The following is a 27,603-nucleotide window of genomic DNA, read 5'->3' as shown; positions in this document are numbered from 1 at the left end:
CCGAGGGATGTTACTGTACTTTTCTATTCCACATTAAAGCATAGTGAGCATACACTTCTAGGGACTGTTCAGATGTGGTAGCCTGTGTAGGAGCTATGGGTAAGGTTGTTCCCTCAAGCCTGCTCATTGTAGAGGAAGCATTCTTTTCTCATTTAGAAATAATTCCCTTTTCAATGTTCCCATGCATTTCTCAGCTGCCTCTATGTTTCCCCAGAATGAAGCTCCTGACTCTTTTGATGAGTGGTATTTGCCTGAGGTACTCTAAATAAGGTTATTTCCCCCGTTTTCTTCAACTCAAAATAAACCTTTGTAAATAAGTGTTAGGAGCTAACCTTGTATCTGTCTGGAAAAAGGAAAAAAAAGAAGATTTTTCCTGCTTCCAATCTAAAATTCATTCGCATCAAACACCTGCATTTTGATACTGCAGCACTCACCTGGCCTGGCCTGTTTGTTATTAAGACATGAAGGAGTAGACTATTGGATCTCAGATACTTCCATTTTAGATGGTGGTTATCTTTAGCTTGCCTGCATGAAAATTCAAAATGGAAGCATTTGGTCACAGGAAAGTGCCTGAGGCTATGATGCATTTTGGAAAAAGAACTTTCTTGTTCCTGACTCTGCTGGAGCCCTTTGAGCATTTGAATCTGATGTGGGTAGGATACGGGGAGGAGCTGTGACAGCCTCCCCCTGCCCCCAACCGTTCTGCCAGCAAAAGGACACAGTGCAGGTGAAAACTCTTTCCTACCCCTGAGAACTTTAACAAAAAGCAAACTGTTTCCTAGCTTCTAGCTTCAATCTTATTTCAAGTGTCTCACTTGTGAATTTGCCAGAAAGAAAACCAATGTCTTTTAGAAGTGTGTGTATAAGAAGTCTATCTATTTACAGTGTCTAAGCAAAAAAAGAAATAATTTAAGACTAGGTCATTCCCTCTTTCCTGCTGTCATTTTTCCCTTACAGGCAGAATTCCACTCGTAAGGGAGGAAATCAAGTTAGCTTTGTTAAAGTCTTGTTTATTAATGTTTGATTCTTGTAGGGTTGAGATTGTTCTATCTGGTCTCAGATTATTTTTCTCACTTGGTTTCATTTGTAAGTTTAAGGAATATTTTCTTTTCTTTTTTGGCAATAGTGCCTTTATCATTTGAAAGAGAAACATTCACATACTAATCAAGCTTAATCAGAATGTGAAAGCACTTGCTCCAGAGGATGAAATGGCTATCCTGGCAGAGGCTGTGTAGCTTGTTCAGTAAACAGTTCCCTGTTGTTTTGCACTGAAAAATGTTTCCACATTTTCCGTGAATGTAATAGAAAGATATTGCCTGCCTTCACAGTAAATAATTAACCCAGGTTTTCAAGCAGAATTCAAATAGTCTCACAACAAGCTTTACACATACTCAATGAAATTCAAGCATCACCTTCTTACCGTCTGAGTCTCTGCGTCCAGCAAAATGCTGGTTTTATAATGAATAAATAAACTGTATGGCTGTTTTTTGGAAATTCCAGCTCTGATTCCAGCTCCACCCTAACAGGCAGGGAGAAAGAGTAAGCGTGCATTAAGGATTTCCAGGGCATTGAGGGAACTGGCACTTGCAGAAGTGATTAGCTCCATGGACTGGGCTGATTCAGTATCTCTAAACTGCTAAGGATGGTCCTACTCCCGCTTCAGGTGTTCCTTTTGTGATATTTTCTTTAAGCGGCTCCAGGATACGTCTGATCCCTCTATCAGTCAGCTCAGCTCCCTAAACACCAAAGTTAGGGACAACAAACTGGTGGTGGGGAAAAAGGGGAGTGTGTCAAAGGGAGAACTGGCTAGAAGCAGGAGGAAAAGGTAGGCAGCTGGAAGCAGGAGAGAGACCAAGCTGTTTGGCCCATCCAGCCACCTAGTGTGAAGGCACTCTTGAGCTCTCCCATGTGGAAACTGGGCAATTTAAAATAATGTATGTTGAATACCACCACAGACTACTGCATCTCTTAGCAGACATCATAAGATGAAGTTTTGAGTTTACTCGGTGTCATTTTGATTTACAAGTAACTATCAGATTGCAAGGTAAAGCAAGGAGGCTAAGGAACAAAAGAAACAGATCAAAGTCCTTATCTCTGCCTCATTCTCAATGATGTGCAGGAAATAAGCCACCCATGATATCAGCATCTCATTTATACCAATGCTGGAATCTTAGTCATATCTTGACTGGAGGGCCCAGTTTGTAGAGATAGCAGATATATTTCATCTACTGAGCAATCTTAAAAGGTAGATGCAGCCTGGGTGGGGACAGGAGCCATCTGGCTGTTACCGATCACATCTGGTGTGCCAAGCGGAAATAATGAGAGGCTGCACTGTTTTGCCTTTCTTCTCAGCAAATTGCTGCCTGGTGATGATCAACATATTTTATTCCCTTTCTGGAGTCATTTCTGTGATGTGTGATCATGTTTATTTTTGTAGCTTTGGAAGTCAGACAAGTGGGGTTCTGTTTGCTGTGTCCTGTACAGCCACGTCCACAGAAATTCCTTACTCTTTGAGGTTACAATCTAAGTTCACGAGCAAAACCATCAGGTGTGGAAGAAATACTAGGTTTATGAAGAAACAGGACTTCCCTCAAAAGTAATATGGGTCATTTTAAATTGACAGTGCCCTAAATTGTTCTGTAACATGATGTTTTGTTTCCTCTTTTGTTCTTGACTGAACACACAAACCCCTCAGGTACAATAAACACAAGCACAGAGGATTCTATAATGAAACTGCTTTTGCTCATTCATAGTAGTATGCTCAGTGTTGTAGTATTTAATTGCTTTTAGTGCCTGCAGTGGGCTGTAATTCTGAAATGAAAATAGATTTTCCTTTTTGGTATTAAAAATAGCTTCACAATTATTCCACCCTCTCGCTGGCAGAAATATTATTCTATCTTAATGCACACTGCAAGTGATTAAGCATCAGGTTCCTAAGGTGACCTCAGACCGTCCTCATCAGGTAAGATCATTATAGTTACCAGGTAGAAGGAAAACAGTAAGCTAATGACCAGAGCCTGCTCACTCGAGCGCCAACAGAGAGATTCAGAAAGTCATGTAGCCTCTGATGAACATGCCTGAGCAATACATGATGTCATCCATCACAAAGGAATGAGAATAGAGCCACAGGCAGACATTTTGTATGCTTGAGCAGCTTTCATATTTGTACATTTGTGATTCTTTTTCAAACAATGGGAAATTACAGACAGACGTGAAAATGTTGCGGGGTCCCTGTTGCCTCCCTTGTGCATCCATCGCCTGGGTTCCGCTGTTGCCTTGGAAACTGGGCAGGTCGGCTTGGATGCAGACAAGGAGCAGGCTGTGGCTCTGCCGGCAGAGTTTCAGCTGCCGAGAGGCTGGAGGCTTTTCTTGGGCACATGCACTGCCTTTGTACGAATGGGGAGAGTTTTGACTTTCATTTGCACTCACTCAGTTTCCAGTGTAAGCACTCAGAATTAATGGAGCCGTATTAAAAAATACAATAGGGAACCCCCATATCTATTTAAATGGCATTGACAGCTAAGATTTGTTGAAGTGTTTGCCAAAATGGAGCGTTCTGAATTGACATTCAGGTAATCAATATTTAATTTGCTTTGCCGTGTTCATGGATGTTCAGCAATACGGTTGATGGGGAACTTACATAAATATGTACCTCCCTTTAGATACTTAGTTATAAAACCTGGGACTACATCCCCCTGAAAAACAGTGGGGATCTACAAAGAAACCAGTGCTATAGCATCTAAAAATTAGTTTCCTAATACATGCTCAGAATTCTTGGTGGAATAATTATAAAGTCCTAGGAGGCCACTGTGTGCGCGTGGGAGTCGGACATCCCACGGAGTGCCCAGGCACTTTCAGGAAGGGAATCAGAATGGTCCTTTGTAGATTGCTGGGAACACTTTGGAACACAAAAAACTCTTTAATGCCTGTGTGGATCTCACAGAACTGCCAGAGGTGCAGTTGTGCTGCAGTTTGACCAGTAGTGAGAAGATATGACTGTCTACTGCTGCCCAAAAGGATGGGTCATGCCTACACCAAGTAGAAATGCACAAGCATAAGTTGTGTGAGTACTAACAAAGGTTGCTTCTGATGAAATATTGCAGAAATGTGTCAAAGGGAAATACTGATTACAGCCATGATATAAAGAATAGAAACTTCAAAAGAATTTGGTGAAAAGATTCCAACGCCAGCACAATTCTGGATATTTTGTGATTGCAAAAGCCATGTGTAATAACGCCACATGTATTTATTTCCTCCTGTTGCAAAGCTTGAGCCAGTCCATGCTTGTGCTGTTTCACAGCAGCAGCTGAAGTTTCTGCACAAGGGGAGAAAAAGAGACACAGCTGATAAGCCACTTTTGAAAATATGGACAAAGAACTTTTCCGTGGTCATGGCAGCCAAATGCCAGGCAAAGATATGGTGCTTCTTTAGCAACTAGTGTTTCCTGCTGTAAGATTGAGTGAAACTGGTGACACAATGCATCAATTTATATTGTGTTAAGCACAGGTAACCTGATTAATGTGTAACATACTTTTCATTCTGACCTCAATTACCTTTCTTCTTCATAGCAGTAATGATTTGCCACATTAATTATTACCTCACCTTTGCAAATCCTGCTGGCTTTGGAGCTGTTATAATGGCAACATAACTTTATAGTGTGCTGTAATACTGAGCTCAATAAACCATTAATGTGGTGTTGCTGGTCACACACAGCCTCCCACTCTTTTCTCTCCCTTTCACACAACCACAGAAGGTTGTCCAGGACCTCTGGAGATCATCTAGTCCAGTCCTTTTCTCAGCCAGGAGGGGTAAGCTACAGCAGTTTTATCAGGATTGCATCTACTTGGGGTCTGAATATCTCCAAGAACCTCCACAAACTCTCTAAGCAACTTGTGCCAAAACTGAGGGTTTTTTCCTATGTTTAGAGGGAATTTCTTGCACGTGGTTTTGTCCCCATTGCCTCTCCTCCTGTTACTGGGCAACACTGAGAAAAGCCTGGCTCCAACTTTTTTACTCTTTCTCATCAAGTATTTGTACACACTGATAAGATTCCTCTGAGCTTCCAGAACAATGTCACAGCTCTCAGCCTCTAGTCATGTGACAGATGCTCCAGTTTCTTAACCAGCTTCATGGTCTTTCATTAGACTCCCTCCAACATGCCCATCTCTCTCCATGACAGCCCAGAACTGGATGAAAAACTCCAGATGTGTCTCACCAAGGCTTATCCCCTTCCTTGATCTGCTGGTGGCACCTAACATAGCCCAGGATCCTGTTGGATGCCCTTGCTGCAAAGGCACTTTGCTGATTCATGTTCAGCTTTTTGTCTACCAGGATCCTCAGGTCATTTTCTGCTAAGCTGAATTCCAATCTGTTTGGCCCCAGCCATGTACAGGTCCATGGGGTTGTTCCTCCCCAGGTGCAGGCCTTTGCCCTTCCCCTTGTCAAACCGCATGAGGTTCCTGTCAACCCGTTTCTCCAGCCTGCTGAGGTCCCTCTGGAAGGCAGCATCACCCTCTGGCATATCAGCCACTCCTCACAGTTTGGCATCATCAGCAAACTTGCTGAGAGTACACTCTCTTGCCACACGTGTCATTAATGTGGAAGTCAAACGGTGTTGGCCCCAGGATCAGTCACTGGGGTAGACCACCAATGGCTGCCTTCTGAAATGATCTCAATCCTGGCAGTTCAGTCAGTTTTCACTTCCTTTCGCTGTTCATTTATCTAGGCCACATCTCATCAGATTGCCTATGGGGATGTTATAGGAGACAGTTCAAAAGCCTCTACAAAATAACCAAAGTTAACTGCTATTCCTTCATCTACCAAACCAGACACTTTGTTGCAGGAGGCTAAACTGGCCAGGCATGATTGCTTGTTTGTAAATCTGTGGTGACTACCCCCAGTCGTCATCTTGACCGTCACATGTTTGGAGGTGTTTTGCAGAAGAATTCATTCCATCCTCTTTCTAGGAATTGAGGTGAAGCTGGCTAGCCTGTAGCTCCCTGGATCCTCCTTGCCTTTCTTGAAATTACCAGTGACACTTTTTTTTTCCTTCAGAGAAACCTGAAGGAAACCTCTTGAGAACCTCTCAGATTTGCTTGACCTTTCAAAGATTATTGAGCGCCCTTGCAATGATACCTACCAGCTCCCTCAGCATTCGGGTGCATCTCATCAAGACACATGAACTTTTGTACATTCAATTCATTTAAATATCTCCCAAACTTCCTCTACCAAGAGTAAGTCTTCATTGCTCTAGACTTCACAACAGGCCTCGAAAGCTTGTGATTCCTAAGGGTGAATCTTAATCATGACAAACAAGGTGGAGATACAGAGTACCTCAGCTTTTTCTGTGTCTTTTTGTCACTGAACATGTCTCTTGCCATATTCAGTAGTAGGTCCATATTTTTACCTTTTGCTGCAGATGGACTTGTGGAAGTCCCTCTCACTGTCCTTTACATCCTTTGTTTTGACTTGTCTAACCTTTTCCTAACTCTGCACACTAGGACAGTGATTCAATGTTGCTCCTTGTTCATCTGACTAATTCCACCTCCTTTACTCAGGAGCTCCTTGTTCATCCATACGGGCCTCTTGATACCTTTGCTTGATTTCCTGCTTGAGGCTAGAGGAAGTGGTCCTTGGAAGTCAGCTGGTTCTCCTGGACTACTCTTCTCTCCAGGACTATCTTCTGGATTCTTACAGACAGATATCTGGAGAGGTTAAAGTCTGCTCTCCTGAAGACCAAGGAACTGTGATCCTGCAATTGCCTTTTTCCCTTCTATTAGGATTTTGAAATCTTCCATCTCGTGGTCACTGTAGCCAGGGCTGCTCTGGGACTTTAGAACCCTGACACTTCTTCCTTGCCTGTAAGAATCAGTTCCAGCAGAGTGTCTCCCTTTTGGACATTTTGATCATCTGTGTCAGGGAGTTATCATCAATGCACGCTGCAAAACTCCTGGATTGCTTGTACCCTGCTGTGTTGTCCCCACAGTGGGTACTGAGGAAGTTCAAGTCTACCTTGATCACTAGAGTCTGTGAATGTGTGACTTTTTCCAGTTATCTGAAGGTCTTATCTGCTTCTCTTCCTGATCACAAGGTGTTTAGCAAATACCCATAATGACACAGCACACATTGGCTTGCCTGCCAATCCTTACTCTGCATTTCCACTACTCTCTCACATAAAGAGTGTCATGGGTTAATGAGGAGCTATTTCTGGTAATGGGGAAGGGGCTGTAACAGTGGCTCCAGTAAGAAGTTGCTCAAAACCTTCCCCAGCTCTGAGTCAGACCTATTTCTGGGGCTGAGCCAATTGGGTACCTCTGTGGTTGCTTTTTAAAGAAGAAGAAGCTGGAATAGGAGCTTTGTTCTTTTGGGGAGGTTGTGGAAGGAGAGAGAAGTAACCATGCAGACCCTGAGGAAGGGAAGAGAGGAGGACATGTGCTGGAGCAGAGACTCCTCCTGCAACCCCTGGTGAAGGGTGATGAAGCTGAGATTTGTTGGCAGCCTGTGGAGGAGCCCATGTCACGGGTCGCTGTGCCTAGAGGAGGCTATAAATTTGTGGGAGGGGAGCATTGCAGCAGCAGATGTCTGGAATACTGCTGGCTGCAGAGGAGTCCCATGCTAGAGGAGTTTGTGAGAAGAAGCTGTAGCTCTTGGGAAGAACTCATGCCTGAGAGGTTCATTAAGGACTGTGTCCCATGGGAGGGAACACATGTTGGAGCAGGGGCAGAATGCGAGGATTCGTCCTCATCTGAGAAGAAAGAAGCAGCAGAGGCCCTCTGTGAGGGATGGACCTCATTCCCTGCCTCCCTGTGCCTAGTGTAAAGTTGTTCTCCCCAAGATGGTCAGCTGCATAGCAAAAATACTTTCACTAATAAAATTTTTTCAGCTGCAAATTGATTGGTCTTTAATAGTCTAGTTCCATAGTTTCTGCATAACCCATAATAGACACTGCTGAAATTTATTTTGGGTATTCTCCGTGGCAACAACACAGATACAGGTGTGTATCTCTGTTGGTTCAAATATATTGTTCTCGTTGTTCTTGAACTGCCCCTCTGCCCTTGGTCATCTGCCATGTTCTTATTTCAGTTTATTTCTATGAGGGAACAAGCAGGCAGGCTGAGAGAAGGATCCAAAACCTTCCAAAATGAGGAGCATGGCAAGAATCTTACAAGACAAAACATATATCTATTTTTCCTAGAAGTGAAGCTATCTCACTCTTATGGGCGTTCAGACTGCTATCCCTGCCAGATCACTCCCAGAAAAAGCCATTCTTTGGTAGCATAACGTTTCATGTCAGCACTCTGTTCCTGAAATCAGAGCCCCACGTACTTGGGCGCAGCAGCACTGCTCAAGCCAGGGCTGTGTAGCGTGACACAGGCTGTGGGCTCTGACACTCAGTTCCTGGTTCTTTCAGGTGCCTGAGCCTTTGAAAGACGATTCTTGTGCTTAAAACATGTCAAGACGTGGTTAAGCAGGCTTGAGCTACGAATGCAGGCTTGAAGGTGCTAATAAAACTTAGCAGCTTTGCTGCTGCGGCACACCGAAGGCGGAGAAAGTATGGGGATGAGCTCCTACAGGTGTGCAAACAGGAGCTGAGCGGGTTTTGTGGTTTGGGGGTGTTTGAACTTTTTCAGCCCAAGACGCGCCACGCCTTGTCCGATTCCAACCTTCCTGCCACTGGCCGCAGCCCTGGGTCCCTCGGCGCCTCATGCCATCCCGCTCTGCCTGCCGGAGGGCCCGGGTGTACTCGGGCCCCGCTGCGGGACACAATGCGGCGGCCCCGCCGCGCCCCGCCCCGCGCGCCCATTGGCCCCGCGCCGGTCCCGCATGACGTCACGGGCAGGGCGGCGCGCCGCGCCCGATTTAAGGGGCGGTGTGGGGCGCGGCCACCGCAGCGGCGAGTGCAGGAGCGGGGCAGCGGAGGACATCGGCACCATGCGTGAGATCGTGCACATCCAGGCCGGGCAGTGCGGCAACCAGATCGGCGCCAAGGTACGGGCCGGCGCGGGGAGGTGTCGCAGGTCCGCACCTCGCGGGGAGCACGCAGCGCCGTCTCGAAAGGAAGAGCAGCCCAGGGCTCGCTGAGGCAGGGCGGTTCCCGTGCCCGCTGTCTCCGGCGGTGCGAGCCGCCGCGGGCGCTGCCTGCGCTGTGCACGGACTCTCGCCCGTTGCTGCCCTGCCTTCTTCCCGCAGGCAGCCGCCGCGACCCTCCTGCTGTCGCTCGACCCCTCTGCAGCCATCCTGGTGGCTCTTAGGGAAGTGTTTCATTGTCACGGACAGCCCTCTCCCCGAGCGTGTTGCAGGTGTTGCCATCTTCTTGCAGCGGCTAGAGAGGCTTCAGCCGCTGTGAGACAATGGGAGGAGAGCAAATGGTGATAGTCAGGATTCTCATTCTTTGGAGACAAGCTGTCAAAAAACGAACAGGCACTTGGGTGCTCCAGCTGCCTGTCTGCCTCCCCCTTGCAAATTCAGCTGCTGTGGCCACGGAAGCCTGTCTGCAGTGACTCACCTTCCTCCCCGGCAGCTGCTCGGCCATGTGAGGGAGTGGTCAGGCCACACTGGTGTGTGTGTGTGTGATTGGCACTGGGCAGCTGTGGTTAATAATTGCTGTTTCCCAAAAATTTCTTCCAGTTCTGGGAGGTCATAAGCGATGAGCATGGCATCGATCCTACTGGCAGCTACCATGGGGACAGTGACCTGCAGCTGGAGAGGATCAATGTCTACTACAATGAAGCTGCTGGTAAGTATGTCTGCTGCATCCGATGTCCTTAAATAAACAGGCCAGACGTGTCAGTTCATTCAGGCTGGAAAAATGCCTGAACAAGAGCTGTCATCTGCAAGTGACTCCTCTAAGAGACCTTTGTTCTCAGAATGGCTCTGATAACACAGTCCTCTTGATCAAGACAGTATGTCTTGCCAGTGAAATGCAGGGAGGTGGAATGGAGCACAGCTGAGTTCCTGTAACCCTGGTGCTGGTTCCTCCTGCAGGTAACAAGTATGTCCCCCGTGCCATCCTGGTGGACCTGGAGCCCGGCACAATGGACTCTGTGCGCTCCGGCCCCTTTGGACAGATCTTCCGGCCTGACAACTTTGTCTTTGGTGAGTGAGGGTGAGATGGAGGAGTCTTGCAGCAGGAGCTCCCTGCACAGAAAAGGCCAAGAGCCGCTGTGCCATTGACCTGGGGGATCTGAAACCCAAGAGTGGGGTGGGGGTGGGAGTGAGGGACGAAGCCCTTGGGGCAGGAGTAGTGGGAGGGTCTGTGTTCCTCCACGGGGCACTAACATGGCACCTCGCTTGTGCCTGCCCTCCAGGTCAGAGTGGGGCTGGCAACAACTGGGCCAAGGGGCACTACACGGAAGGCGCCGAGCTGGTGGACTCTGTGCTGGACGTGGTGAGGAAGGAGTCGGAGAGCTGTGACTGCCTCCAGGGCTTCCAGTTGACCCACTCGCTGGGAGGCGGCACGGGCTCCGGGATGGGCACCCTGCTGATCAGCAAGATCCGGGAGGAGTACCCCGACCGCATCATGAACACCTTCAGCGTCATGCCCTCACCCAAGGTGTCGGACACGGTGGTGGAGCCCTACAATGCCACCCTCTCTGTGCACCAGCTGGTGGAGAACACGGACGAGACCTACTGCATCGACAACGAGGCCCTGTATGACATTTGCTTCCGCACCCTGAAGCTGACCACCCCCACGTACGGGGACCTCAACCACCTGGTGTCGGCCACCATGAGCGGCGTGACCACCTGCCTTCGCTTCCCGGGCCAGCTGAACGCCGACCTGCGCAAGCTGGCGGTCAACATGGTGCCTTTCCCCCGGCTGCACTTCTTCATGCCGGGCTTCGCCCCTCTCACCAGCCGCGGCAGCCAGCAGTACCGAGCCCTGACGGTGCCCGAGCTGACGCAGCAGATGTTCGACTCCAAGAACATGATGGCCGCCTGCGACCCCCGCCACGGCCGCTACCTGACGGTGGCCGCCATCTTCCGCGGCCGCATGTCCATGAAGGAGGTGGACGAGCAGATGCTGAACGTGCAGAACAAGAACAGCAGCTACTTTGTGGAGTGGATCCCCAACAACGTGAAGACGGCCGTCTGCGACATCCCCCCGCGCGGCCTCAAGATGTCCGCCACCTTCATCGGCAACAGCACGGCCATCCAGGAGCTCTTCAAGAGGATCTCGGAGCAGTTCACGGCCATGTTCCGGCGCAAGGCCTTCTTGCACTGGTACACCGGCGAGGGCATGGATGAGATGGAGTTCACGGAGGCCGAGAGCAACATGAACGACCTGGTCTCCGAATACCAGCAATACCAGGATGCCACTGCTGATGAGCAGGGGGAGTTTGAAGAGGAGGGAGAGGAGGATGAGGCATAAAGTCCCAATGTGTCAAAGGGACTTCTGTAATGCAGGCATGTGGACTGAATGACTTTTGGTAGTGGTGGTGAAGCATGTTTTCTAGAAACTCTGTACCCTATTATCCTCTCAGCAGTTGTAACTTTGACAGGTTTCTCAATGTAACAGTTCTGAATCCCAGTTATTACAATGTTTTTGTCTTTTAATGTCAAGAGCACATAAAGGCATGTATTCTAGATCATGTTTTCTGTCTTTCTTAATACCTCTGTTGGACAAATCTGCTATTCAGCCTGTGTGGCAAGAATTAATTTTAAGATATGTTAGAAATCTTTCAGCACAGTGGTGTCCTCTGGCTCACTGAGGCTTACATATTGTGAAAATGTATGCTTCAAGTAAATATATCATCTTTTTTCTTACAGGACTCAAAAGTACCTGTAATTTGAAAGAAAATGGAAAGCCAACTAAAATATCTAAAGAAAACAAGGACAAATACCTCTAACTTGTTTCATGGTTTAAGTCTGTAGGAAAGCTTCCACTTGTCTGTTGAAGTCCTCTGCAAAACGCAGGTGTAGATTATGCTTCCCTTCTGGCATCAGAAGCAACCTTCAAAGAGAAAAATCAAACACCAAACATACATTTTTCTTCCGTGAGCATAGGTTGCCTTTTCCTTGGTTACCCAAACACTGAATTTGAAGTAACTCTTGTTTCAAGTAGTGTCCCTAGGTAGATCGTTCAGAATGTGAACCACAGCAACAGCTGAAGCAACAAGCATAGTACTTGCCTCACTTTGGGGAGGATGAACATAGCTTAAAACAAATTTGTCCTAGACCCAACTTCTAGAAACCTTTCCAATGGTCTTGCAAAGAAGATTCCAAAACTTGTGAGCAGGATGTATCTTCAAAAGGTATGTGAAATATTGAGCTTTCCTGTCTCTTTTGGAGAACAGTTTTTATGCTGAGCAGCGAACATCCTAAAAAGATCACTACAGAAGTGTAGATTGTCACTACCCAAATTTGATTAGCATTTGAACTTTGTCTTATCTTTCTGCAAAAGGCTGTCCAAAATGTAACACCGTTCATCCATTAAAGTAAAAAGGGAAGTTGGGTCTGCTTCAGCTACAAGAAAGCTTAGATGTATCTGATGAAGGTTAGATCTTTGTAATACTGATACATGACAAACCTAAAATGCTACTTGCCATTGCTTTCTCTCAGGGGAAAACTTTATGTATCAGGTAAGTACCTCCAACACTTCTTTCTATAAGTGTGATAACTCCTTGTTTTATCCTTCCACATGCTAAGCAGATTCAAGAGCTAAAGCCATTTTCACTGATACTTTGCTATGTTGCCTTCACTTTGTCTAAGCTTCACCAGAGCAATGGGGATCTTTTTCTTTTGGGGAGTGACAAGTGCTGTTTTGTCTTGGGGAAGGAAAAGAGCAATACTGTGTGAACATACCCAGCACTCCTGTCTGAACTTCAAGTCTGTTTCTTCAAAGGCCAAGAGCACACAGGTGCACAAACATTTAGCACCATGAATGCCATTTGCTGCTTCTGTTAGGCCACTGTAATGCTCACTGACTCTAGCCATGCCCCACAGATACAGCATGTCAGCACACACTTTTAGCTTCAGAGAAACAAGCAATGCACTACAATCAGCAAAAGGTTTTTAAAATTTACTGCTAGATAAAAACCAAGACAATAAAAGCCAATGGTAGAAATGTATTATGAAAAATATACTCAATTTAAGGTTCTGCTTCCTAAGGGAACATCTTACCTCCTGTGCAACAAAGGAAGAAGGGTATCATGTACCTAATTTCTGAGAACAACATTAATCTGATTTCTGATAAGACATGCAGAGAATCACTTTACATTTTCTTGGATAGCTGCTTCTAACAGCGTTTCCTCCTTGCCTTCCAAAGAGAAGCTAGCAGGTTGTCTAGTTTTTGTGATGACTTGACTTAGCATCTGGCGCATTTCAGAGCTCAGTGAAACTTCACAGGATGATAGTTGTTCTGAACAAGACATGTGGGAGTAGCTAATTAGCAGATGTGGAATAAAACACCTGTATGTAATTGTTAGGAAGGCCTCTTGTTCTCATCTGTCCTGTGGTATAATGAATTTCTATGAACAGTGGGGCTGACTTTGAGATAAATATATCACTCATTTTTTCACAGAAATGACACTAATGAAACAGTTTCTTATATTGTGCGTTCCTAAAAATGAGGTTTGTTCTAATTTTCTCTAGCATTAATCATCACTATCTGTTATTAAGTAGTAATAGAACTCTTGAATTTGTCTGCAAATATGTGAAAAAAAATCAGCCGGTGAAATCTCAGCTTTTTATAGGAAGCTTTTCTGGACTTTTCAAATGAAGCAGATGGTGCTCTGAGATTTTCTCATTTATAAAGCCCCATCTCTGAGAATGTTCTATATTTTTTTTCCCTTGATTCTGCTTTTCCTAAAAACACTGAAAATTTACAGGACAGTTGGAAAAACAAAATCTTTGAGGTTGCTAGTCATATCAACAAGGCAGAGTGTACATCAGTGTCCTGTGGTTCTCTAATAACTGGGAATCTCTCTGCATTCATAGCTTCTGAGTTCACTGCTTTACTGAATGGAATAGAAATTAACATAACAGAAATAGAGAAGAAATGTGCTTGTTGCAATAAATATTAGGGAGTGGTTTTGTGTGTGAAGTGGAAAGAGGAAGGGGATCTTGCCTGGTTTTACTTGGAGAACTTTAGGAAGAAGCTTATGAAAATATAATCTTTTTATATTGCAAGAACCATTCTAAGAAAGGTCCAGCTACACTATCTGGATTTGGTAACTTGCTAGGGAAGTTCAGAACACCTCTGTCTGTGGCAGACAACTTACCCAAATACTATTTTTTTTTTTTAATGCAATGGGTTTGAACTACTTAATTTCTTCAACAATGGTTTATAAATAGGCCATTACATAACTTACCAAGAGCCTTTGATGTTCTTATGAATGTATTCTGCGTGAGCTTGTGGAACCAAAGGGTCTTTCTCTCCATGAATTATAAATGTGGGACATTTAATATCTGGCAGCAACTCTTGGCAGATACTACCTAGGGAGAAAACAAATGAAGGACACACTTTGTTTTAAAATAACATGAAAGACTGAAACTACTCCTGTAAAGGACTGTGAACCCCACTGGGTTCCAGCTATTGCCTCTCCTTGCAGATAGCATGCAATTAATCTACAGAACTATGTAATCAGGACTATAATTAGCATTTCTTTCTCCAAAATGTTACTTTACTGAAACTTGCCTCATTAATGGATACTAGCACAAACAGAGAGAATGAAGTACTGCTGTCCCACATTTTCCCCACACTCCTTTTGACTCTTTAAAACAAATACATGTATTTCTTTCGTGGCTTTGTTCTCTTTACCCTTAGAGTCTTATGGCCTGCACATTAAGATTTTGTTACACAGGCTGGCAAGTTACTAGAGTTGCTGCTTTCATCAACACGTTTACTTCCAGACCCTTTGCTGTCTGCAATGAATAACCACTTTAAGACAGATTGTATAAAACCTATTCAAAGGTTATTCTCCCTGACCATTCATCTTGGGGAACTTCAAGAACAATTTTATGTTTACTAGTCTTTAATCTCACTAGAAATAATTTTAATGCTTTTCCTTAAAGACCTTTCTGTTTTTGTTCTCTCATTTCTCTTTTCCTCATCCCTTAGTAACCCATTTTCCAAACTCTTTGCCTAACTTCCCATGCAAGAGAATCTTTGGGCAAAACATACTTGATGAGTTTTATATTTCATTTATTTTGGAGGTAACTTTGTCTTACTTGTAGTTGTTTCCTTAGTTGTTTCCAGCTATGAACAGCTTTGCAGTTAATGTTCCTATACACACACCTTCCTTAGCTCTAAAGTCATACACTGTTTCATAAGAGTTTTCCCAGTTGTTGGGTTATTTATATAGTCTTACTCTGCAGTTCTACTGACTGAAAATTTTCTTTTAGAACATTTCACTTATAGTCTTTGAACACCTGCACAAATGTTGACTGTTTTTCAGAACAACTAAGTTGAGGTTGTTTACCTAAAGACATAGTTGGCTGTCAAACAATTATTTCATAGTTTCCAGTCCTAAAACTGTTTTCTATTATAACCACTAAGTTCTATTTACTCCCAAAGCACAACAGAGCAAGAAGAATCTTAAATTTTGCAGCTTTATGCAACTTATTTTCATTGAGTGGCTGCATCTTCTAAAAGTTCATTTCTTATGATATTTCACACTAAAAGCTGTTCCATTTAGGGCAAATAAATCTATGTCTTAAAGAGGCTGAATTTTTGACCAACAAAGGCTTTGCTGTCCTCCTTCTATCTCTGATGGGTTTTATTAACCCCTTTTCTTGTATTTGCCATATCCGCACCTTTTGTGCACCATGTCTTCACTTTAATTAGAAGGAGGCCTGCTTGCAGTCTTAAGTCTCCCTTCCCAAGCTACACCTGTAAAGAACCTGCAGTTTGATTGTTCCTCATCATTTTTAGCAAACATCAAACTTCTTCCAATATCTGACCCAGTTACAGCATCTAGTTAACTCAGTTCCATGTTGCATGTCTCCAGGTGGCTTCTTTCTCAAAGTCACTCCAGCTTATAGCATCTGAGGCACGTGCAGGCAGTAAAAGGATGTCATAGCCAGAGTTTCATCAGCCTGGACTTTGAATTTAAGAATAAAGTAGTTTTAAGGAGATGCATTCTAGAAAGGGTAAAATAAAATCAGATCAGCACTGTACTGGGAGAAATTTTAGTACCATGTTGCTGATCCCATGCAAAATTTTATGGAGAAAATATAAAATGAATGAATGGTTTCCTTGTAGTACCTGCTGCCTGTTAATGTAGGTTACTTCCTGTCTTTCATGATGAGAAATAAAAGAAAACAGACATAAGAGAATGACAGTCCTTGGTTTATGTATTGTATATTTCTACTTCAGGCAAATTAAAACCAATTTTCCTCTGAATTAGAATGGAATTGCAGGTTATTACTCATGATATCTTTGGCTGCAAAAGTCTACATACAGTAATTGTAGAAATCTTTAGGGATAAACATTCAATAATTACATTCTTTAGTTTAACTATTCTGTTTGTTTTTTAAAAACACCTAAGCTGTGTCTACAGTGTTTTTCATTCTGTTTTGCTAATTCTGAGTTCTCAAAATCTGAACTTCCTTCTTTTTTAACTCATATCCTACTAGGTTTGAAATAGTGCTTCAGTTCCTGTTTGCAGAAACTGGAATGAAGACGCTTCACTGTTGGGATATCTTAATGATGTCACCGAGAGGTAATCCTTTCATACTGAGAGGAGAAAAAAGCTTGAGCAGAATCCCTCCTGTTCAGTCTGCACAAAAGAAGTGATTTAATAATGTATTTTTGTGGTGGAACAAGAGAAAAAACTCGTCAGCTAATGCTTCCCATAAATGTGTTTTCCTCCTGTGTCTTGCTGGTTTCATGAACCATCTACAAAGTAATTGCATTATAAGCATGAGTCAGATTCAGCTTTTAATGTTATACGCAGAGTCTTTTCTTTACTAGCTGCTGGGAGTACTGTTAGTTTTTTATCCAGAACTGTCAGCTACTATAATTGCCTCAGTTTAATGCTGTAAAAGCCTTACCATCTGATTTTTCAGCAAAGTGAGATATTCCATCTACCCAAGCCTCACAAGTTTTTGCAAAGTACTTATGTCCATACATCTCTTCCAGTGGCTTCTTGACCTTTTCACTCCATTTTGAAACATCTCGGATGCCTATGTAAAATAACATTGAAATGAGTTAAGTCCTCTCCAGCAACAAGATACAACCCAATACTGCCAACATCTAATGAGTAAGTTTTCAAACCGGACTGCTGATGCATATTTCAAACTTGGAAACTGCACTGAATGGTTTTAAAGAACTTCTGGTATGGAAAGGGTATTAAAAAGGTAGTTTTATGATCTCTGCTGGGGTCTTTCTCAGTTGCAGAGGACTATCATGTTGTTATGGTCAGAAGGAATGAAAGGAAAAAATAATAATCAAAGGACTCAAAGTCCTAAAATTTCTGGTGTTTCTTTCTGAAGGGCTTGCAGAAGACAGGCTCAAGGAGGTACTTTGTGTATAAAAAGTGGACTGTTTTATAACAGTGTGCCAGAGCTGGCAATTTTTTTTATATCCTTCAGACTTTTGCTTTGGCTCATGGATGGAAGTTCTTCCATCGTTCCTACCAGTATTCAGAGGAAGGAAGCTCTTACTAAGGCATTCCAGCAGACTGACATCATGGTACATTTGCCATAGCCTTACAGAAAAACAAGCAATTCTACTTAGAGTCCTGTGACTCATGGCAGGCTGGCTAAAGCTGTACAAATAATCTGACATTCTGGTTATTTATTTATCACATTTACTTATGTTTTTCCCCTAAAATTTTCAATACTGTTCACAAGCCAGATATCCACAAGGGAGACTTTCACTAAACTATATTTCAGCTGTACAGCTTTGTACTGATAAAGCCCAAAACAATGTTGACATAGCAAAGAGCCTGAAAAGTACTGAATCATCAAACAGCAATCTATGCCACTAGCAAAGCTTTTAACTGGTTTCAAATGGGAATTAGGGAAGAAAGGAATGAAGTGTTAATTAACAAACAGAACCTGTCCAACCAAATAAGCCAGGTAGCAGTGACTGAAAGTGTTTTATAACAGTGTCTGATTGGAAATGAGTTTTCTCACCTCAGGCTAACTGTTACTGAATAGCTTTTCCCTTATAGAATCTACTATTTTATCCCTGCAGCTGGCTTTAATTTTAAAAGTGAGAGGGAGAAGCCAATGTTGAAAGGACATAGATACCAAATAAACACCTTTCCCTCCTACCAGACGCTCCACTGCAGCCAAGATGCACTGATGGGGCAGCTGTTGAAGGCTCATGCTGCTACTGTCTAAGCTCCATCACCCAGAGAGAGATGTTGAAAGCACCAGTCCACAAAGAAGCCAAAGGTCAGAATTGCTGTGGGTGCTCCGTGTAAAAACAACAGGTTTTTTCTACATTGTAATCTGTTGGCTGATACTGACATACATTACATGATAATGTAATAAAAGCTTCATATGGATAAGAAGCCTATAAAGTGATAAAGCAGCTCTTCTACTAGAGTTAAAAAGCATTTTGCTTACTGAACTAAAAAAATATTACTTCTGCTACCACTGAAAGTGCTTTAGTACAGGTGAGGTAAGTACTCATGTCAAATGCATACACTTGAAATTTAGCTGAAGGGAGAGACAGATTTCACAGCTGGCATAAATCTTCCAGTCATTTAAATCAAGTTATACTGGGTTACATTTGCTGAGAGCTTGCATGGTTAAACTCTTTTAATTTCAAAAGGAAACAAGGTCTTTTTGTGAGTTTATTAACAGTTTTTGCTATTTTCCTTTAAAGTGGCAAATGGCCAGATTCTATTTCCCGTGAGTGGAGTAAGGATGAGAAACCCCGTGTTTCTTTATTTTGCAAAAGTTTTTGTAACCACAGTAATTAACTTTAAAGGAATGCAAAATAGAAAGGCATCTTGGGACATTTACTTGAATGATTCATTTGCTTCCTGAACACAAGTGGTAAGTTATGAGCTTGTTTTCTTACTGTCTATGTATATAGATAATACATAGGTCCTAGTAGGCAAAATTTGTTACATGCTAGCTCAGTGATTTTTCTATGGACTTGTCTAAAGATTGCAGATGTGAGAAAATCAAGCCTGAGATCAACAGAATTAGTTGAAATTTACTGTTAGGAACTTGTTACAGCAATAAAAATTTTACTGTCTGAAAACTACTGATAAACTATTATAACATGCTTTTCAGCAGCCCTTGGTAAAGGCTTTTTAAAAACTGCATTCTGTTATGCTTGGAGTAATTGTTAGGGGGCTTTTCACCGTGACTTTAACCTATCCTTATAGTTAGCAACTTGATTGAATTTTGTGCCCTGTCCCTTTAGGTTTGTTGTGTCCTCCATTTAGTTGTTACATGACCAGGATCCTTAAGTCAAGAAGAAATTAAAATAATTCTTTTAGGATACAATATTCAGTTTGTACATACCATTATAAATTCTCACATCCTCTTGAGTAACGCTGGCATTTGCTCCCCAGACAACCAACTTGTGGATAAGAGTTGGATACTTTGCGGCTGCAATGAGTGCTGTAATTCCACCATCACTCCATCCCAGCAAGGAGAACTTCTTAAATTTAAGTGCCTTGAAATGTAAGAGAAAGTTATATGCAAGTCATCAGCTGGTTTTACAAGCAAATATCAAATATTTCTGGAGAACTAACAGTAGATTTATACACAGCACTACATAGCTGAACTATAGTTAGCTTTCATAATTAGAAAATATGATTTTCCTGCTATATATGTAAAATTACTTAAGAAAGGGTCAAATATTTAGAAAACAAGAAATTACAGCTGCCCCTCCAATTTTCCACAACTATTCAATGAAACAGGCAGTAGCCATATGAGATTTTTGCTGCATTTCAAAAAAGCCCCCTTGAAATTAAGAAATGCTAACTTGCAATAGACACTAAAGACCTTTCCAGACAGCCTGGTGGTATGAAGAATCTCTGGATTCTCTTGACATAAAGTTAGCAAAGACTACCACAGTGTGGGATGGTAGGTAATCTAAGACCAAGTTGAAAAGAAGAAGTGTAAGACTTGAAAAATGGAATGCAATGATCTAATTTACTGATGCTAGCTGATCTCAAAAAAATATCTGCTCTGTAATGACCAAAAACTGCTTAGTTTTTGTGTCCCTTTGGGGACAGCTTAGTTTTCTATTTTGCATTTATTAGTATCTGAACAGAGGAGATTACAGCCATTTAGACTGAAAGTTTTTCACCTATCCATTGCAGAATCTTCATTTTCTCTGTTAGCACAGCAGAGGAAATTTACAGTGTGGAGAGATTGTTTCTATGGTTAGAGGGCAAAACTGAGTCTTAATCCTGATTCTGCTGTCAGACTTATTTTGTTTCGCTATGCAGAATACTCCAGAAAGGCTGCATTTCCACTTTTGGATGGGTTTCTGCAAGGTTACTGCTTATTACAGAAATAAAGTTGGATTGACTGTCTGAATCTTGTCTCATATTTTTGGAATTTAAATGCTCTGCCAACTCTGTCAACATGGCCAAAGACACTGTATAGATTAATATAACAAAGCCAAAATATTAGTCAAAACTAAACCAGAAAACAGTGTTAGCACTTATAGGATGGAATAAAAGACCATAGAAAGAGGAACACAGAAATACAGATTTGAAATAAAAATTTCTGTAAAAGGGAGAAGTAAAAGCAGCTTTAGGTCATGTTCTTTACAATCACAATATCTGTAGTAGTTATTAAGATTTTGTATAATTGCAGGAACCCTTGGATTTCCCACAAAAATTATTTCAGTAATATGATGTAAAATGCAAAGCGTCAAGTTAATGTTTAGAATCACGTTTCCTGAAAGAGGCTCCTCAAGGCAAAATGCCAAGACTCTATTAGCTATAAAATTTTCTGAGACTTTCACCACTGTAATCCTTTCAGTTAAACCACTTAGCATAGACTTTGGTTTTTATATACACTGTACCTCAATGTACATGCTTCTTGGCTGCAACCTCTTAGGGCAGGGTGTTGGAATAAAAACATATTGCTTTATAATTCCCACTGTTGAACCTCTATGTATATTGCAGAAGAGATGGAAGAAACTATTTTCCAGAATACTGTGCATCTGCTGAGTTTTAACCCTTCATTTGTATGCTTTTTTTTTTTTGCATAACTTCATGTTGCTGGAAACAATCTGTTTAATAGCACTCTTCCTCCTAGTCAATATTTAAGGTATACAGCTTTCATTTATATATATATAAAAAATAATAAAATCTCAGAACACATTTACCTGCATAAGATCCACAGCATCTTTTGCATCCCTCTCAAAGAAATCTGGAGGAAAATCTCGAGGTGGAGGAATAGACTGTCCATATCCCCGAGGATCCCAAGCAACAATTGTGAAAAGTTGCTTATTCATGGACTTAAGCTGTGGTCCAAAATCAGTTTGACCACTCCCTGAAACATTGTAATTTTTCAATTATAGTAACCACCACAATATGTACATAGCAGACAAAGTCTAAGCGCAAAACCTGGGAAAATCTGTGTCTTAATTCTAAAAAAGAGATTATCCATCAACTGAAGTACACATCATTGCTACTTGTAACTAACCATTGTACCTCTCACACAAGAATCATAGAATCGTTTCAACTGGAAGAGACCTTTAAGATCATCAAGTCCAGCCTTTATCCTAGCCTTATCAACCAGTGGACCATTTTCAAACTATCTGCAATATTCTCAGACTAAGCCACTTCTGCTAGATACGTAAGCTTATAAAAAACTGCCCTACACAGATGCCTTAATAGAGAATCATAAACTGAGTTACTTGGGTAGGGATTTATCTTGAACGGATGTGAAGCACTAGCATGGTCATTGCTGGTTATTTGGGCACCACACGTGAAACTGAAAGGGAAAAGATGTATTGATGCTAGCTATAAATTTGTAAAAAGCACCATGAAAGACAGTTGTGCTTATTAGAACAGACACTTTTGTGAGACTACTGGTGCTTAAAGCTGAGCTTTAAATACTATGTTGCCTGAAGAGGCAGTGGTGACACAGAACCATAAAATTAACTTTTGGTTTTTCCAATATATGTATGTTACCAAAAAGTCAAACACATCAATTTTTACTGATGCAGAACAATTTCTTTTTTGGTGGCTCAGACTTTCAAAGGATTAAAGGCTATTGGACTAAGCTATCTATGAACACTAGCATGATGACTGCAATTTAATTTTTTTTGCATTGTAGTCGTGATAACAATGCTGTGTACTTGATGAGAATCTATTCAGATCTAATTATTATATTCAAATGATGTAAATAAAATAACAAAGTGGCTATCCACTCTTAAATTAAAAAGCCTGTAAAGGGCATTTAAGATTTTGGTTTGTTTACTTGGAGAAATATATCCTCAAATACCTTCTGCTATATCATCAACTGGTCTAAATGATAAAAGAGGCTGTAAATGGCATGGCTGTAAATGAGCTGACTACAGTTTGTCATGATCTCTTGCAACTCCAAGTAATAGCTAGAGTCAGAAAGAAAATATCAGGTTGTTAGAAAAATAACACTGCAACCTGATTAAGCCGATTAATATTAATCAGATATTCTTACATAGGCCTCCAATGAACCTCTGCACTGCCACAGAAACGCTTGTTACACTCTATCTTTTGTAACTTACCAAATACACAAGGCTGAGAACATATCTAAATGCTGGGTTTTCTTAGTTTTCCTAGTATTTTGCTCTTTAGAAAAAGAAATGTCACTTTTCTTTAATGTAGTTAACAAGGAGCCTAGAGACCAATTAATTCTGTTGACCTAAAAGCACTTGTGACCATGACACACTTACTAGTTAGTACTGTAAGTAGTATAAAGTAATATTGAAAACTTAGTGTCATTACAAAGGGAAGAAGTATGTGATGGTCACAATGTAAAGTTTACCCCCACACATTGCACCAAAATATTAAACCATAAACTTTACAATGGTAAAGATACAGTTACTGCTTGAAATCATGCCAGCTGCAAAACAGTAATGTATGCTTAACAGCAATGTAATAATAATACTATTACAATGGAAGATACATGTTATTTCTAGTTAATAAGTTAGCACTGGTAACAGGATTATTAATTTAAAAAGCTGTTTAAAATGAATAGGTTAAAACATACGACTACCAAAGCACCCCCAGCATTAACTTTTTTCTACTTTCCACTTGAGAATTCTTTGAAAGAAAGAACCACTTCATCAAGACTTGAAAATCTTGCTGCCAAGAAGAACAAATATTTCCCGCTTTTCAGTTCTTGACATTCTATCATCATGATCCAGCAATTCAGTTAAGTGTGACCCCAACTTTGAGCACAGGAACAGTCCTACTGACAGCCTGCCATGAGCTGCTAGTAAGTCTGACCTGTTCTTTACAATTGCAAGAACCCAAGAAAAAAGCTCGTGTTAATTTTAAAAGACTGTTTTGAAAAGCAGTGGTCTTGATGGACAGATACCACTTAGCCAGCAGTACCTGCTGTCCATCTGAAAAAGCCAGGGAGAATCTTAATGATGTTGCCCTGAATAATCAAAACATAAAAATACATTTTGAATCAGAAAGCCTCAACAGTGCCTTTTTCACTGTGATAATAAAGTGCAAGTACTGCATTATGTCTATTAATTCACGTGGAATGCACCTAGTTTCTACCAAGGAATGCATAATTCAGTCTGTGTAACAAATATAGCTGACCTGTTTTTGGTTTCTTCCCCCGTCTCTGTCAGTTTGTACCTTGTGTAGCTATTTGCCACCTATGATGGACACTCCCTTTGCACAGCTAAATCCAAAAGTCTGAGTGACTACTACACAAGTCAAGACACTTTATAAAAGGGGCCTGGTTGAGACAATGAAAACTTTCAGAACTGCTAACTGAATGCAATAACCAGGCCTTTCTCTATCTGGTGTATATGTAGCTTTTTTTTTAAATTTTCATGGCTATTCTCCATAACCAGGTGTTGAACATATTTTGTGAACATATTACAAAATAGTTTTATGCACTCTAGCTTGAGACTGGATGGTAAAAGAGGTGGTTGTTCTATAGAGATAAGACAAAATCTCCCGACCTAGCATTCCAGGAAGCAAAAGAATGGCATGGCTTCCCTCTCCTGTCTTCTGATAATGAAGGTGGACTCCGTTCACTTGGATTTTGCCAGACGTTATTGCAGTACTAGGGATGGGAGAAGAGGAAAGGGAAGCATTCAGTTAATTCTCATGATCATTCAAAGAATACAGAATAATACCTTTTTCTCAATATTAAAGAAGACAATACAGCAAGATTTAAATGGGTCATTTGTCTCTTGTGGGAACACAGAAGACTAAATAAAAAAACCTACAGGGAGTAGAGAAGTATTCAGTTGTGACCACTGTGTATCAATTGTACTTAGGTTTTACAAACACAGTTAAATGACTGAAGTTAGAGGAGAAAAAAATACAGGTCTGGACTGTGCAACAAGGGAAATATAAAAGCAGCTTCACATGGCTACAGAAATGTATTGAAAGAAACACATTAGAGAGGAGAAACCTCAGTCTGTAATAGCATAACTTTTTGAAAGAGCTGGTGTTCACCTTGTTATTACTAAACTGAGCCTCTCCATCTGCCAAAGAAATTAGTTACCGTTGTTAACTCATTGTTCACTGTAACTCATTCATTGTATGGTTTCTCATGAACCTAATGAAAACCACCTTGCACTGAGACGAGGGTGGAGAAGAAGAATGTGATGATAATATTCACATTGACGTAACCTGTAAGACTAGTCCCACCCTATAAAGCTTAAAATGGTGAATTAAACATAAAAATTCCACAAATTTAAACCCTTCTCATACACAAAATGAACAATAGCTTGCAAGTTCAGGTTCCCAATACTAAGTGGCAGTTAAACCACAGAACCTGCTCAACACAAAGCCATTTGGATTTTATATAAAATCTTGGTCTACATAACCAATCATACCAGATGCCTAAACATAAGCTGTGACTTGCAGAATACAATCAGGTCTTTCCACTTGTGCAGATCCCGTGGCAAGAACACAGCTCAGAGAAACTGATTGTGTCATTGTAACTTCAGAGTTTTGATGAATTGTTCTGCAAATGTGATTCAAGTGATTTGTTTGACTGTAATGTTAAATCTCCTTTGAGTTCATTTATCACATCTGATGTTATATGCTTCACAACTTGAATTCTGAATGTAGCATTCAGGTGACCTTCTCATACTCTTTTTGAATACTTGTTTTTAGGGGTTTTTTTTTCTATTTAGAAAAGGTTTTTTCCTGGATAGCTTATATTTTGGTTTGTCATTTGTTTTAACAAGTTATTTTATCATAGTTCTTGCCACAGCAAATGAGCACTTTGTTCTTATTAAATTGTATAGAAATACATTGGATTTTTTTCTTCTGATTAATAATTGCCAAAAACATTTCCAGTCTTAACAAAACTGAAATAACCACCATTTTGTTACTTTGTATTTAAAAAAAAAAGTTACCAACATGTCGTTTTAACAGGCAAGTGGCATATATTCTGTTTTTCTGACTCAAATGCTACTTTTTTTTACCCAGTTCCACATTTTTAAAATTAATTATTAACATCAGGGAATAATTAAGAATTTTGCTGAGTTTCTGATTTTCTATTCTTGCATTGTGCCTCAACAAAACCCACGAGTTTTCAGAGATAGTATTTGCAGTACTTTCTGGACTAAGACCAGAGGTATTGGGCTTTTTACTGTGCTGAGAAACTGTATTGGAACTGGCTACACCTAAAGCAGATATGTTTTTCCCCACATCAAGTTTCTGTAAGTCTGAAATAACTTCAGTGATTCTTGTCAGTGTGATAAATCCATTTCTGTCAAGTTTTCATAAAGACTGCACTTTCCATTGGTTGACATAATCAGAAACCGTGTTAAAACCAAACCACTATTTTGTAACTGAATTAGTAATATCAAGGTTTCTAGCTCTTTGAGAAGCATTGGATACGTACTGCTTATGTTTACCAAGACAGCATAGATGCAGAGTTGGCAGATCTTGTACTGTGCCTTGCTCAAAGCCACATTTCATCTCACACTCTGTGGCTTAATCCCGGAACTACCCTTCTGTTCCAGTTGTGCTACAATACAACCTAGTCTTTATCTGTGTGTGGAGGGAAAGAAAAAAAAGGTGTGGGGGAGTATTATGTCTGTTACTCTTATCAGAATTTGCAAAATAAGCAGTATTTTTATATTACATATATCTGTATTATCTTTGCAGCCCCGGCGACCCCTTCAGACTGCAGGTGGCAGAGGAGCGGTCGGCAGCAGGTCCTGGCTTGCAGCGGGGAAATGGCTCGCTGAGGGGAGGTTGAATGGCGCAGAGGCGCTGCGGCTGCGAGCCCCGCTTGCACAGCCCTTCAGCTCAGGACGGGGCTTCTCCCTCCCCTGCGAGACGAACGTCCCCGCCCGATCGCAGAAGCGAGCACCTCTGGGTGCTACCAGAATCACCCTCCCTCCCCAAACGTAACGTGCACTCCCTCTGCTGAACCCTCCTCCCTGCTGACACGCAAGGGGCCTGCAAATATCACCTTCCTCAAGCGCGGGGCGGAGAAGAGGAATGAGGGAACAGGAAGAGAGGGCTGTGATTGTTTTTACCCGTAGGAGGCGGCCGGTCCCCGGGGCGTGAGCGGCGCGGCCCGGGTAGGCGGCAGCAGCAGCGCCCGAAGAGCATAACCTGTGCTCCGTCCAGCCATTTTGCTCACCCAGCTGGCTGCGTCGGGGAGCGGAGCGTAGAGGAGGGGTCACTCCGCCCCTCTCCTCCGCTCCCCGCCGGGGCGGGCTGAGGCGGAGCCGTCAGCGCACGGCGGTTGGGTACTACCGTGGCCCAGCTAAGGGTGGCTGACCTCTGTTAGGCAGGCGGGGGAGCAGCGGGGCCGCCCGTCCGCTGCCCGCGCTCTGTTTGGCGGCCGCTGTTGTCACGCTGGGCCGGGCCGGGTTGTGCGCCGGCGGCTGTTGCTGAGGGGACGCTTTGCCGCTGCGCCCCGCCCGCCGGCCGGGTTAACGGTCACGCTGTGGCGGGAAGCTCGCCTGAGGCGGGGCGGCTGCCGCCGCGGGGACCTGGCTGTGAGGCGGGAGTCATGTTCCCCACAGGCAATGTGGCCCCTCAGCCCACCTGCCACTCCCTGAAGGAGAAGGGCTGTTCCTGCTTGCGGGTAGGAGGGGGAAGGCTCAGGGCCCTGCCCTTGCTTGCCGCCCTAGAGAGGAGTGCGGAGTCCAGCCCTGCGGCTGGTGGACAACTGCGTTGCTGGCTGAATGGGGAGTAAGGCCCTGAGAGCACCTCCATCTTCTGGGGACACATGTCGACACAGCTCTGCCTGGTGTGTCTGCAGGGAGGGAATGTCCCGCTCTGGGAGATAAAAGAGACCAGGTCATGAACTGCTCCTCCAACGCTGCCCGTGATGTGAGAAGCTTCACGAATTGTGAGAAAATGGAAGATGTGGTGGTCACTTGCGTGGAGAAAAGCTCCCTGTGCAGCTGTGGCAGTTGGGACAGTGAGGGCAGCTCTGGCGACTGCAGCCTCCCCAAGGTGTTGCATTCAGCATGCTGACCCCTGGCCCTTGGCAGGAATCTAACTCTACCTCATCAACTTTATT

The 27,603-nt window shown here is 42.6% G+C and overlaps 2 protein-coding genes across 3 annotated transcripts; one reads left to right on the top strand and one right to left on the bottom strand.

The window, feature by feature from the left end:
• Nucleotides 1-2,227: 2,227 nt before the first annotated feature.
• BPHL (biphenyl hydrolase like) lies at nucleotides 2,228-26,724 on the bottom strand. Of its 2 annotated transcripts, XM_061994419.1 has the most exons (8): nucleotides 26,606-26,724; nucleotides 24,059-24,162; nucleotides 21,254-21,420; nucleotides 19,429-19,582; nucleotides 16,993-17,124; nucleotides 14,310-14,433; nucleotides 11,841-11,950; nucleotides 2,228-4,315 (listed from the first exon to the last, which is right to left on the bottom strand). In XM_061994419.1, exons 1-7 carry the CDS (start codon nucleotides 26,701-26,703, stop codon nucleotides 11,860-11,862), a joined length of 870 nt encoding a protein of 289 aa, XP_061850403.1. In that variant the 5' UTR covers nucleotides 26,704-26,724; the 3' UTR covers nucleotides 2,228-4,315; nucleotides 11,841-11,859. The 2 variants fall into 2 exon arrangements, with proteins under 2 accessions (XP_061850403.1, XP_061850402.1); XM_061994418.1 differs by lacking the exon at nucleotides 2,228-4,315 and having other exon boundaries at nucleotides 11,533-11,950.
• Nucleotides 8,883-11,583, top strand: LOC133625264 (tubulin beta-1 chain). Its single transcript, XM_061994417.1, has 4 exons — nucleotides 8,883-8,988; nucleotides 9,628-9,736; nucleotides 9,985-10,095; nucleotides 10,308-11,583. Exons 1-4 carry the CDS (start codon nucleotides 8,932-8,934, stop codon nucleotides 11,366-11,368), a joined length of 1,338 nt encoding a protein of 445 aa, XP_061850401.1. The 5' UTR covers nucleotides 8,883-8,931; the 3' UTR covers nucleotides 11,369-11,583.
• Nucleotides 26,725-27,603: the final 879 nt, after the last annotated feature.

This window comes from Colius striatus, chromosome 4, assembly GCF_028858725.1.
Source record: "Colius striatus isolate bColStr4 chromosome 4, bColStr4.1.hap1, whole genome shotgun sequence".
Taxonomy (NCBI): domain Eukaryota; kingdom Metazoa; phylum Chordata; class Aves; order Coliiformes; family Coliidae; genus Colius; species Colius striatus.
The sequence above is the reverse complement of the archived record's forward strand: the minus strand, read 5'-3'. Positions and strand labels throughout refer to the sequence as shown.

Excerpts from the sequence above, each read along its gene's own strand:
- LOC133625264 (XM_061994417.1), top strand. The coding sequence starts at position 8,932 with ATGCGTGAGATCGTGCACATCCAGGCCGGGCAGTGCGGCAACCAGATC. Across the intron at positions 9,737-9,984 it reads CTACTACAATGAAGCTGCTG|GTAACAAGTATGTCCCCCGT; the intron begins GTAAGTATGTCT and ends TTCCTCCTGCAG. Across the intron at positions 10,096-10,307 it reads GCCTGACAACTTTGTCTTTG|GTCAGAGTGGGGCTGGCAAC; the intron begins GTGAGTGAGGGT and ends CCTGCCCTCCAG.
- BPHL (XM_061994419.1), bottom strand. The coding sequence starts at position 26,703 with ATGGCTGGACGGAGCACAGGTTATGCTCTTCGGGCGCTGCTGCTGCCG. Across the intron at positions 17,125-19,428 it reads GGATGTGAGAATTTATAATG|GCATCCGAGATGTTTCAAAA; the intron begins GTATGTACAAAC and ends TATTTTACATAG. Across the intron at positions 14,434-16,992 it reads CTTTGCTGAAAAATCAGATG|GTAGTATCTGCCAAGAGTTG; the intron begins GTAAGGCTTTTA and ends TTTTCTCCCTAG.